The sequence below is a fragment of the Brassica napus genome, chromosome A3, assembly GCF_020379485.1.
Source record: "Brassica napus cultivar Da-Ae chromosome A3, Da-Ae, whole genome shotgun sequence".
In the NCBI taxonomy this organism is placed as follows: Eukaryota; Viridiplantae; Streptophyta; class Magnoliopsida; order Brassicales; family Brassicaceae; genus Brassica; species Brassica napus.
The window spans coordinates 17,765,317-17,777,486 of record NC_063436.1 but is presented as its reverse complement, the minus strand read 5'-3'; the positions used below and the strand labels follow the sequence as shown (position 1 = coordinate 17,777,486).

At 35.1% G+C, this 12,170-nt stretch overlaps 3 protein-coding genes across 6 annotated transcripts; 1 reads left to right on the top strand and 2 right to left on the bottom strand.

Moving 5' to 3' along the window:
- Window positions 1-848: 848 nt before the first annotated feature.
- Window positions 849-4,305, bottom strand: LOC106439385 (protein GRAVITROPIC IN THE LIGHT 1). 3 transcript variants are annotated; one of them, XM_022716426.2, is made up of 3 exons: window positions 4,008-4,305; window positions 3,673-3,761; window positions 849-2,604 (listed from the first exon to the last, which is right to left on the bottom strand). In XM_022716426.2, exon 3 carries the CDS (start codon window positions 2,602-2,604, stop codon window positions 1,285-1,287), a length of 1,320 nt encoding a protein of 439 aa, XP_022572147.1. In that variant the 5' UTR covers window positions 3,673-3,761; window positions 4,008-4,305; the 3' UTR covers window positions 849-1,284. The 3 variants fall into 3 exon arrangements, with proteins under 3 accessions (XP_022572147.1, XP_013736277.1, XP_013736278.1); XM_013880823.3 differs by lacking the exons at window positions 3,673-3,761; window positions 4,008-4,305 and adding an exon at window positions 2,727-2,851; XM_013880824.3 differs by lacking the exons at window positions 3,673-3,761; window positions 4,008-4,305 and adding an exon at window positions 2,703-2,843.
- Window positions 4,306-6,049: 1,744 nt separating this feature from the next.
- BNAA03G33600D lies at window positions 6,050-8,503 on the top strand. 2 transcript variants are annotated; one of them, XM_022716424.2, is made up of 7 exons: window positions 6,050-6,324; window positions 6,456-6,530; window positions 6,621-6,791; window positions 6,949-7,119; window positions 7,191-7,400; window positions 7,467-7,567; window positions 7,649-8,503. In XM_022716424.2, the coding sequence occupies exons 1-7, from the start codon at window positions 6,204-6,206 to the stop codon at window positions 8,285-8,287; spliced, it is 1,488 nt and encodes a 495-aa protein (XP_022572145.1). In that variant the 5' UTR covers window positions 6,050-6,203; the 3' UTR covers window positions 8,288-8,503. The 2 variants fall into 2 exon arrangements, with proteins under 2 accessions (XP_022572145.1, XP_013736274.1); XM_013880820.3 differs by having other exon boundaries at window positions 6,053-6,324; window positions 7,479-7,567.
- Window positions 8,504-8,794: 291 nt separating this feature from the next.
- On the bottom strand, window positions 8,795-10,997 carry LOC106439381 (protein trichome birefringence-like 41). Its single transcript, XM_013880819.3, has 5 exons — window positions 10,657-10,997; window positions 9,783-9,954; window positions 9,523-9,698; window positions 9,262-9,420; window positions 8,795-9,181 (listed from the first exon to the last, which is right to left on the bottom strand). The coding sequence occupies exons 1-5, from the start codon at window positions 10,914-10,916 to the stop codon at window positions 8,884-8,886; spliced, it is 1,065 nt and encodes a 354-aa protein (XP_013736273.1). The 5' UTR covers window positions 10,917-10,997; the 3' UTR covers window positions 8,795-8,883.
- Between the last annotated feature and the right edge of the window lie 1,173 nt (window positions 10,998-12,170).

Sequence of the window (12,170 nt, the reverse complement as noted above, 5' to 3'; positions counted from 1 at the left end):
TAAAAATATCTAATAAAATAAAATTTTATAAAATATCAAAAAATAATATATATATATATATGTTTTATATATTATCTATGTTTTTAGATATTAGAAACAAATAATAAAAGATTGTAAATAGTTTAAAAAAAAAAAATCTTTATTGTTGTCCACGTCCAATACAAGTTTTCTTTACAAGTTTTCACTTGTCCATGTCCACATTTTGTTGTTAATTGGATGATCTCCACAACATTTTTGCTTCCAAGATTATGTCCACGAAAACCAATATATTATTAAAACAAAAACTCGGATTTATATCTCTAATTTGAATTTATATGCAATTCTATTATCTAGATATCGCTAATCAACAAAATTAATTCACTTTTTATGTACACTGCCACAAAATAATCTCTACCCATATGTCCATGCATGCTTTTACTGGTGGTGATGGTGAGTGAGGAACGCTATTGTGAACCGGTTCAAACAGTGAATGACCAAAACTTCAATGATGTTTCTTCACCCGTCCACACATCGCCCGTCCAAATATAACATGTCCACAGACCACCCGTCCACAGATCACCCGTCCACACATCGCCCATACACACATCACCCGAACACAATTCAACCGACCACAACTCAAGCGACCACAACTCAGCCATCCACAAGGGCAATTTTGCATCCCTCCCCCCTCCACCACACCGAACACATCAATTAAATAATTTCTTTGTCAAGTTGACTTATTCTTCAAGATTCAATCTCATCCATTCGATTTAATATTAACCTTTCTAATCCAACGGTGGGAACTAGTCCTTTTTTCCTAAAAAAAAGTAAATGCAACAAAAGTTATTCAATCGGAAACAATGACAAAAAAAACAAACTATAATGTTCTCTCACACAAAACACCACCGTTTTTGACAAGGGTAATTTTGACAAACTAACCCTTTGGCCCCACCAGAAAGTGTCCCACAAGTGGGAAGTGTTTCCAACTGTAAGACAAAGACAAAATGTGACCTTTTATGTAATCAACTCTATAAATTATGACGAATTACTATTTACAACATACTTTAGGATAGAAGATAGTGACGAATGACGATGGCTAATAATTTGATTCATTGAAGGAAACCAGCTCAGAGATGCTTCTCTCTCTCTGTCCTAAATATTGACAAAGAGAGGAAGAAAAAAAACGCACGCATAATCTCAACGGTCACATACTGTATCTCTTCTTAATCCGACGGTCAGCAAAATAACCCCACCACGTAAATTACCATAATACCCTCTGTTCCGACATCTCCCTGATCTTTCCACCTACGTACGGCGTTGACTCGAAACCGAGAGGTAAACCTCGCACTGTACCAAAGTGTTCCCAACTCTAAAACCAGGAACCACAGTAAACGCAACTCTCGGCTCAGATTCCGACAAGCTTTCTTCCGCCACGCTCTTCATGTACATTTCGGAGAATCTGCAACCCTTAGATACTTGAAAGATCGAAGCTTCAACGTCAAAGGAGAACGCAATACAATGCAAGAGCCAAACCCGTTTCGCCATTTCAAGAAACGCGGTACAAAAACTCGTCTCGGGAAACTCCCCGACAGAGACTTGGTTTCTCACATGCAAATGTCCGAAGAAAGCATGCTCCATCTTCGGATGCACGAGCCGCAAATACTTACCTCTGCAAAACCTCGAGAATCTTGATTTGGGACGTGACGCTAAACACTCTCTCGCTTTCATCGGTCTAAGCTCCGTGAACCTCTCAAAGAACGTCTCTTTACTCGTCTTCCGAGATGATGATGATGATGGTTCGCTTGTGAAGCAAGGTAGATGAAACCCTTGGAACATGATCTTACAAACGAAATGCTCGAAAGCGAAACACGCGTGTTCTTGCTTGTAATAGAATACTTCAGGCTGTATCGTTTCAGCCGCCACGTGGACGTCCCAAGCAGAGAACTTCATTTGCTCAACCATCGTTTTAACGAATCCTCGGATTGATTTGACGGTGTGGTTTAGATAAATAACGAAATGATTTTGATCCAGTGAATTACTTTTGTTCAGTCTCTTCTCCATCAACTTGTTCTGATTCTTGGATTCTTGAAACTTCTCTTTAAGAAAAATGATCTCAGAGTCTTTAAGCTTCAGCTGACACTCCATCTTCTTCCCCATGATCTCATAAGTCTTCGAGAGGCTTCTCATCTCTTGAATCTCGGCAAGAACTAGAGTTATATCAGGGTTAGTATCAAACTCGTTCTTCAAGAAACTCTGTTTCAGCTCAGACAATGTCTTCAGCTCTGACACGACCAACCTGTCTGCTTTTTGAATCCCAGCTGGATCATACGGAGACTGGGCGTACTGCAGCTGCGCGTAACTTGATTTTATGGAAGAAACAGTAGCAAACAGCTTTGCAAGAAGAGCTTCCATGGAAAGTGTTTTCTCATGCTCTTCCTCCAGCTTGTCAAAGGACTCTGAAAGATTTGGAGCATTCTTCACTAAGTTCACGTTTTCTTGTCTCTTCTTCTCTCTCTCAACTTCCGGAACAACACCGGTTAGCTTCTTGATGTTGATAGCTTTCACAAATGCCCGTCTGAGTTTTCCTTTTCTTGAAGCAACATCCAATGGTTTCACAGTCTCCATCTGGAAGGTAGATCATCAATGCTGAGTTAAAACGACAATGATAAGTAATGAGGTGATGAATGGGACTTGTAATGGAAAAAGGAAAAGTAAAAGCAAACTTGGATCTAGGACTATTAATGAACCTTCACTTTGTAAGACTTCTTCAGTTACCAAAAAAGTCAAGGTGCAAGAGAAGAAGATGGTTACACTAATGGGCTAATGGCTGACACTACACTTTTTTGGTCACAAGGGAGAGAGGTATGCATAGACATTTTATATATGTACAGATATAGAGAGAGGTATATATATGCCTAGAATATGATGTGGATGCAATGTTGTGGGGACAATGTGGTTCATATATTAAAAGAAAATGTGTTTTGGTAAAGGAATAAACAAGTTAGAAATGTCCAAGGAAGAAGAATAAACAAGTTGCGTGTGTAGTACCATTTTCTTTTCATGAACCGATCTACTTTTTTCCTCATTAATATTCTGAAATCTTATGCTTGCTATATATGTGGTGGGGTTATATAGTCAAAATGTGCTGCTGCTATAGAATCAAACAAAAGTGAGATAAATAACATATAATAAAATTGGATGTACCTAAATCGGTTATCTGCAAGAAGAACACACGACATTTGCAAATTATTCAACACTCCTCGTTCTCATTTTCTATTCACTTTTGGTTGAAAAGGTGCAAAAGAGAATATAAAAAGAACTGAGGAGTTTAAATACATGTAGATTACTACTCAAAGTTGGTCATAAGTTATCAATTATGAAAAAAAGGGTTAGAGTATTCCCTATTCAGAGATCATAATTGCTATATTACAATTTACAAATCAGTTAACTAGTATCCAAGAATTAATAAAATGCCCCCACACAAACACACACATATGGCTGTATGTAATATGATATGATTCTCTTGAATGGTCATTTGATTCCACTCATTTTGAAAAAGTAGGACGGTCTATAATCCTGATATAGCTACCTAACATTTAGTACAGTCACAAACTAATCACAAATGATCCGCGTATCCAAAGAACTAACAAGAGTTTTTTTTTGTTCAAGAGTGATGAAGACAGGGTTACTCACTGTGTGTTGTATGTTTTACTTTTCTTGTTCCTCACTTCATGTAGAGTGTATCTGAAGAAATGAAATGGATATAACTGACAGACCAGCCACTGCTTAAACGATGAAAGATCAAATCAATCATATGAAACATCAAATCACTACCTACCGTAAGGAAGATTGGAGAGACAAAGAACATGATAAGATAAAGAAGCACTTCTAATGTGCACGCTAATGTGAATTGTACAACCATTATTGCTTTGTATGGATATTCAATGATGGGAGTTTGTCAAAAATAACGGAGACGAAATCATTCAGAAAGAAACAAAACAAAATTTATCAGATGCTGAATAACAAACCTGATCGAAGAAATGCTCTCCTCCCCGGACTATTCTCTACTAACGACAATATCGGTAACAAGAAAAAAAATTACGGTTCAGTGACGGTTTTAAGACAAAACCGGATCTCGAGAAAGATAGGTAGAAAAGTGTAAGTAATGATGCATTGGAAGTTTATAGAGAGAAAGGTGAAGCAGGAGTATTGGTAAAGAGTAAATGACAGAGCCTAGGGAAGTTCAAAAGACTGAATTTTCCTGTCATACCCTAATGAGTATGAGATATTTACACCGACATTGCCGCTTTATGGTGCGGAAACGTCGAAATGGAAAGGGTGTTTTCGATAGTATATAGATAGATTTATAACATGATCTAAAATGTTTCAACGTACTCAGACAGAACGCAAAATCACACGCTTGTGGATGTATGTGAACAATCCAGTGGGAAGTTGTGGTAACAATTTTACAATCTGGCCAAGCGTGGATCTTCATAGGACGGCTCAGGTGATGCAGTTAGGCGTAGGTCTTCATAAGACAGGTAGTATTGTCGGTTGTCGAATCGTCTATGTAATCTTTCTCATATCGTAATTGTAATATCTTAATAAATCAGCGTAAAAAAAAAAATCTCACATCTGAAACAATTTATTCATTAGTTTTGTCGGGGTTTCTATTACAACGATTTTATTTTCTTTTATTATATACTTCTAAGAGCATCTTAAGAAAAACTCTCTTTTGATAAAAAAAAAAGAAAAAAAGAAAAGCTCTCTATTGCAAAAACTCTATATTCGAAGTTTCAAGGTGTTATTCTCTTAAATCAAGACTTCAAATATAACTTCAAAATTTCTTGTAATTTATACTATGGTCTTTATAATTATCATAATTAATATAAATTCATAAAACTTTTATAAATAACTAACACAAATATAAAAACATTATAGTAATATTAATTAATAAAATATTACACTAAAACATAAAATTATAAATAGAAATACATAATTAAATATTAAATTACAAGCACAATACCACATTATTACATAAAATTATTTTTTAATGCTCTATTTTCGGTTACACAAAATTTGTCTGGACAATATTTTAGAAGTTCCAAAGCAAATTTACTAAACTATTAGTGTTGTTGTAATATTTAAATTTGTGTAATAATTATGTATTCATGTATCTTTTTTTTTTTAAACTGTTAAGTTTTTTTTTTAATATTTGTTGTCAAATTCTACTTTTAAAATATTATAAATCTTATTTTATTTAAAAAAAATTATGTGTAAAATTTAAATTTATAAAAAAAATAAATTAAAAATATTTAAGATATACAAAAGTTTTAAAGATTAAAAATATGAATGAAAAAATATTTATGAATCATAAATGAATCATAAATATGATATATAATTAATTATAAGGACCAATATGCAAATAAAAAGATGAAATTTTAAATTTAGAGTTTTGATCAGTGAAACTCCAAATATGAAGTTTCACTTCTTAAAGTTTCGCTTCTTGAAGTTTTGAAGTTTCTTTTTGGAGAGCAAAAAATTCTATATTTGAAGTAATAAAGTTTCTTTTGGAGATGCTATAAGATGTTTTTTTTAACACTTTAAGAATAATTACAAAAGCAATTATTCCTCAACAAGTTCTATTCTTTTTTTTTTTGTAAAAAATGAGGATGGTTAAAATTTACGTGCCTCACATTATAACAATTTTTTTTTTTTCATTATAACAAATTATATTTACACTATATATGAAATTACTGTTGGTTTACGTTATTCACGTAGAAGAAAACAGAGTTCTAAAAAACGTATTGAATGATGTGATTTTACAAATCGTGGAAGTGCTTCTGAATCTGTTCAGCTTTTTTCTTGTGTTTCTACTTAGTTTTTGTCTTTTCTTCAAGACTTATACTATAATAGTGGGTAAGCATGTAGCACCATCCAAGGGGAGAGCATCCAAGGTGGGAACGTTAATGGGCTCAGTAATGGGTCCTACAAAAGGCCTAGTAATGGAAACAGTCATGAAGCATTTAAAGACCTGACCAATAATGTAATTTACTCAACGAAAAAAAAAATTAAAAAATGGAAAACAATTTGAAAAAGAAAAATGAAAAACAAACACTGTACTCATCTGCAAATTGGGTTTCTCTTCATTCTATCAGTTCGTGTCGGAGTATGTGAATCGCCTCCTTAGGGTTCGAATCGAACATAATCGTAACACGAAAGAGATGGGCGAATCTCAGATTCTAAGCTTTTATTGGTCTTTTAAGACTTTGTATACTCTGTCGATCGTCTTATTTACTCTTCTTCACAGCTTCCCATTTCAAGCTCAAGCTGCTCCCCCTGCTGGTAAATCACCATCTTACTTCACCTAATTTTGATTGATCTTCTCACTCACTCACTCACTCACTCACTCACTATCCTATTCAGTTTAATTCGATTAGTAGCCAATTCGATAGTTTCCAATTCAATATTTGTAGGTTCGTTGATAAAGCACATGTCCTCGGTTCTCAAGTGGACTACAGGTTCATCCTCTAAAACATCCTCCCAATCAGGTGATTATTATTATTTTTTTAATCTTGTTAGCTTGATTTGTTTGTTGGTGAGCAAAGTTGGTTCTGATGTATAATTGTTTCTCAATACAGAAACTGCTAATGTAGTTCAGTTTGAGAATGGTTACTTGGTCGAAACCGTTGTGGAAGGAAACGAGATCGGTTCCCTTCCTTACAAGATTCGTGTCTCTGACGACGGAGAGCTTTATGCTGTCGATGAAGTTAACAGCAACATCATCAAAATCACTCCTCCCTTGTCTCACTGTAACATTTGCCTTTTATCTCTTCATTTTAGTTCCTATGCATTTTCTACTTGATAGCCATGTATACTACTTGTCTCTATTCATGTTCTGTATGTTTCATATGAAATATTTTGACTTAAAGAGTGTTGTGACTTTTGTTTGTAAACCTGTGTGGGCAGACAGCAGGGGAAGATTGGTGGCTGGATCTTTTCAAGGTAAAACAGGACATGCTGATGGTAAACCAAATGAGGCTCGTTTTAATCATCCTAGAGGAGTCACTATGGATGATAAAGGCAATGTTTATGTCGCTGACACTTTGAATCTAGCCATCCGAAAGATTGGTGATTCTGGTATGTCTGCAAAGAGTTTGGTGGTTGTTTGAATTTGAAAATTAAACAGAGTCTAATGTTTTATTTAACAGGTGTTACTACAATAGCTGGTGGGAAATCGAATGTAGCTGGGTTTAGAGATGGACCAAGCGAGGATGCTAAATTCTCAAACGATTTCGATCTTGTTTATGTCCGTCCTACTTGCTCCTTGCTGGTTATCGACAGAGGTAACGCTGCTCTTCGCCAGATCTCTCTTGCTGAAGAGGACTGCGAGTATCACTCTAGCTCAATCTCTTCTACTGGTAAGAAACTACATACAGAGTATATCACTTTGTTTAGACTTGGATCTGAGTGTGTTAACTTAAAAGATCATTTACCAGATATCCTCTTGGTTATTGGTGCCGTTGTCATTGGTTACGCTACTTGTTTGCTCCAGCAAGGTTTCGGACATTCTTTTGTCTCTAAGACGGTTAAGTTTCAGTTTCTTCTCTTACACGCCTTTTTATTCACTTCTCACTAGCCATAAAGGGTTATGTTTTTATATTTACAGTCAGAAATCAGCTTTGAAGAGGAGCAATCAGGAAAAGAGAAGCTCTCTCGACCTGTCCTTGAGACAACAACAACAACAGCCAAGGAAGAACCTGGTTGGCCATCGTTTGGACAACTCCTTATCGATCTCTGCAAACTCGCTCTCGAGTTTTTCACCAGCAACCTAGTCCCAGCCCGTTTCAAAACCAGCGCCAATCTAAGGCCACTTAAAGATAGACTCAAAATGCCTGAAGACGAGCAAGAACCACCTTTAGTCCAAAGACATACTGCTCCAGCACCAATCTCTGAGTCCCGACACGCCCACTTACCTAAACAGAGTGATACTTACCCTGAGCATAAGCCGTCGAAGACAAGATCAAGTAGTGCAACAAAGGATCCATCATCCAAGCACCATCGGTCGTCATCATCAAAACGGCAGGAGTATGCTCAGTTTTACGCCTCGGGGGAGGTTGTGCAACCACCAAAGGTCCATAAAGAGCGATCAAGGCGTCGCCATAGAGATAAAACAACCGAGACAGAACCAAAGACAACAACAGCATCAGATACGGTGAAGCCAGTAGAGTACAGTAATAGTTCAAAGTTTGATCATTTCAACATGAGGAACAGTAAGTATGGACCTGAAACTCCATTCCGCTTCTAGAAAACTCAAGTCACATCCTCATGAGAAGTTACCCTTTGAGCCTTGCCTTGTTGGGGGAGAGATTCCTTATGTTTTTGTAGTTTCAGAGCAAAAAAAGGATAAAGAATTATCTACTGTAATGAAAGATAATTGATTTGTTTCTTGTTGTTATGAGCTTAACTGCTGTAATATACTGGATTATTGAGTTCACACTTCTATGCATATTTTCTAGAGAAATGGTATATTCCAACCTAACATAACAATTGTTATTGTGTTTTTTTTTTTTCATATCTCAATTTTGATATCTCATAGATTTTAGCCAAAACTAAAATTTATTTCAAATAACTCTAAAAATCATTTTGTACAATATCCATTTTTGCTTAAATTTGATAGTGTAATTTATTTGAAATAGATTTTAGTTCATGTTGAAACAAATATGTAATCAAAACTGAAGCATTAAAAGATACGACGAGAATTGTTGAGGTTGAAATAGATTATTTTCTTGTATTTGCTTTTTCTTGTAGCTCATAGGAAAAATACCTCTTTTTATTCAGATTCAAGTGTAGAATCCAACACAATAACAAATATGCTAAAAAAATATTCTATGTTTAGTGTAATTAATAAACCATATAATTGTAAAGAATCTCATTCCAAGTATCAGGCACCCCAGAGAGACACCAGTGGCTGCAATCATTGGCGGTGTGGCCGCCTAGACCATAACTAGAAGGGTGGCCATCTTTTCGAAGCAATGAAAGCATTGTAATGTCTAACAAAGTCACTGGTTTCGATATTTTTCCAAGTGCTCTCTTCAAAACTCCAACTTCTGTTGGCAATCCTCCTGGGTAAGTTGTCCCCAAAAGTGGTTCTGTCTGTCCTGCGCAACTCTTTGCCGTTGGTTCACCCCATAGAGCTCCTCTGTTTAAACAAACATATCAACGTTATAACATCAATAGTTTTCTATTGATTATCTATTAGCAATGTGTATAACAACTTACTTGTAATGAGATGGTGAGATTCCTTGAAAAAAGACTTTAGTTTTCTGAGTATTTACAACCGTATCGACCCATTTTCCCCAAGTCCCTAGTGCGATTTCAAATGCTGCCACACGGTCCATGTCCTTTGTAACGTTAGTCCCTAATTGAATATAATCCCATCTGTCAAACAAATTTGATTTTTGAGCATAAAGTTGTAGTGATTAATTAAGCTAAGAATAAACAAAACTGAAGAGTTAGTTGATCAAAGAACAAGCAACGTACGGTTGTGAAGGACCTCTACGGCTCCACCAATGCCAAGTATTGAAAATCAGTGTATCCATTTCTGACCAATTATGTCCGTCATTGATAGAATCAAGCTTCAACACTCTCCCAATCTTCTCCCTCACTATATCTACCAAATACACATTCCTATCCAGCTTCAATTCTACTCCATACTCCTGACAACATGAACCATTTCTGGTTTAGTAATCCTAAAGACATTTTACTTAAACCAAAACAAGAGCAGAATTGGTTATTATTACCTGGAATGTGAAGGTTGAGATAGTGCCTTGTGTGGTTAGGTTATAGGGAGAATTGGGAACGGAAGAGTGAAGCATACATGTCAAAGACTGCCACTGATTTAGGCTAAGAGAATCACCAACAAACATTATCTTCTTCCCTTTGTTTTTCTCCAAAAACTCCACTCCATTGAACCTACACAACAAAACAATGAGAATCAAAAGAAGAAGAAAATCAACGTTAAAAAGGAGCAGAAGGGCAAAATCGTCAAGAGTATTAGTGTCCCCACATGAGGTGGGGGGAATGAATCTATGTCTTGTAATGAGCTTGAGGGTTTAGTGGGTGTCGTAATCTCACTGGTGGCGCGTGTTACTCACGACAAACCCACCAGTTGTCATATTGTGACAAAAGAGCATTTTAGAGATTCCCAAACACACATTCAATTATGGCAAAACAAATATAAAAATAGCTTTCTCTTTTGCTATTGGCTGTTCACTCAAAATCGCTTTGCAAAAAGGTATTATACAATCTGTAAATGTTTTCCAGTTTTCTTATAAAGTATATAATCAAATCAAGATTTCTGCCCACTTTTTGTATATCAATTTTGAACCGACAAAATGTATATACTCTTTTATATATTTTCCTTCATTGATTTATGTAATATACTTTCAACAAATAAAAACTGGTGAATAAATTGAAAGATAAACCTGTTGGCAAAAAAAATTTAAAAGATAAATTTAGAATTAAAAAAAGCAAGAATAAGAAACTTGTTTGGCTGTGCGATGTTATAATATTTCATAATGATACCTTGATTCAATATATTTTGAAACAACAAACAAAATAAATAAAGAAACTAAAAGATAAAAGTTACTAATTACTCTTAGTAACTGATGATACCTTGCTAATTTGCAGTCCTGAGGTTGCCATCGGAAGGTAGGGTAATCGAGATCCGGCCGTCCATTTTTCTTGCAAGCGAACTCGCGACGTATAAAAGGACACGTGGAGGGATCGTAGAGTGGATAGGAAGCGTCCTTCACCCACCATCCCGTGAACATATCACATCCCTCTGTTTCGTGAAGAAGAGGAAAAAGAAGAAGAAGAAGAAGCGATAACACTAATGCAGAGCCATAAGAAATGGCGTTATCCTTTAAACCCATCTCAACACAGAAGGGATAGTTTATTAAAAAAAAAACACAGAAGGGATAGAGAGAGATTCAAATACGCACTTGGGGTTTTATACACTCACGCATCTATAGATATATTATACATATATATAACTTGTCATATTAAAATAGAAATCTGTTGTTTATTTATTTTGAGTCGTATTTGCTTTGGTAGGAAACTTTGAAATCAAATCTCAGCATTTCTTTGTGTATATTTAATAACGTGATTTACTACTACTACTAATAGTTTTCTGATTTTTATTTTAGAAGTACAGTAACATAATTACATAGTCATTAAATTTTATACAAACACTAAAATTAACTTCCGCTTTCTTTCCCCGAATAAGTCGGCTTGTTTGCACCATAAACTAAAATTTTATGCAGATGTTTCTTTTGTGTTTTGTTTAAAATTCTTTACATTTGCCGGTGCTACCCCGTGAAAAAACTTGTGGACATATTAATTGATATTTGATTATTCCATTAAGTTTAGTTGAAATATGGTACAGGGTAGTTTCCTAAACGACAGTACAGATTGATCATAGATTAAGCAAACACAAACCAATCATTTGTCAAGAGAAACAGATGTTGAAGCAACAATAGATTATGTCTTAACCAAATAACTAAGTGGTGGTAGTATAGTGGCAATTTCTTGGGGTTTGGTGTATATCCACATTAGTTATGGCTTCGATTCTCTCTAGGATTTAAATTATCACTATTTGGTCAGTTTGGACTTGGGCTTCGGCCCAAATGGTTTACATGGTGGGCTGTAACAGATGATCGGTTTACTCCCTGGCATCAGTCGGAAGATATTCCAAACTTGGGTCAGTGTGATACACTTTTGAGTTAGTCTACTATGTAGCACTAAGTGTGTTTCTTCTGGGGCCGACCGATAAGATTTATCAAAAAAAATTTTTTTGACTTAGTTAATCTAAATTTATCGTTATGGTTAGTAATTAAGCCAAATAACTTTTATTAAATGAATCATGAAACATATTAAAATTACTGAAAAAGAGTTGACTAAGACAATCACATTTTCGGATTACACAATAATGCCAAAGATATGTGTGTGTGATTAATATGATGAATGATATCAAAATATTAGTGGTTACATGTTTTTAACATTGATTTATTATGATATTATATTTATAAAATATTTCATAGATAATTCTATAACCACTAATTCTATTTATGGTATGAAATTCATGTAAACTGCACCATCTCAGACCGAATTATGAAATACAATAATAA

Coding starts and splice junctions, on each gene's coding strand:
- LOC106439385 (XM_022716426.2), bottom strand. CDS start 2,604: ATGGAGACTGTGAAACCATTGGATGTTGCTTCAAGAAAAGGAAAACTC.
- BNAA03G33600D (XM_022716424.2), top strand. CDS start 6,204: ATGGGCGAATCTCAGATTCTAAGCTTTTATTGGTCTTTTAAGACTTTG. Junction 6,531..6,620: donor TAAAACATCCTCCCAATCAG/GTGATTATTATT, acceptor TTCTCAATACAG/AAACTGCTAATGTAGTTCAG. Junction 7,401..7,466: donor TAGCTCAATCTCTTCTACTG/GTAAGAAACTAC, acceptor TTAACTTAAAAG/ATCATTTACCAGATATCCTC.
- LOC106439381 (XM_013880819.3), bottom strand. CDS start 10,916: ATGGGTTTAAAGGATAACGCCATTTCTTATGGCTCTGCATTAGTGTTA. Junction 9,955..10,656: donor CAGGACTGCAAATTAGCAAG/GTATCATCAGTT, acceptor TTTGTTGTGTAG/GTTCAATGGAGTGGAGTTTT. Junction 9,182..9,261: donor ATCTCACCATCTCATTACAA/GTAAGTTGTTAT, acceptor TTGTTTAAACAG/AGGAGCTCTATGGGGTGAAC.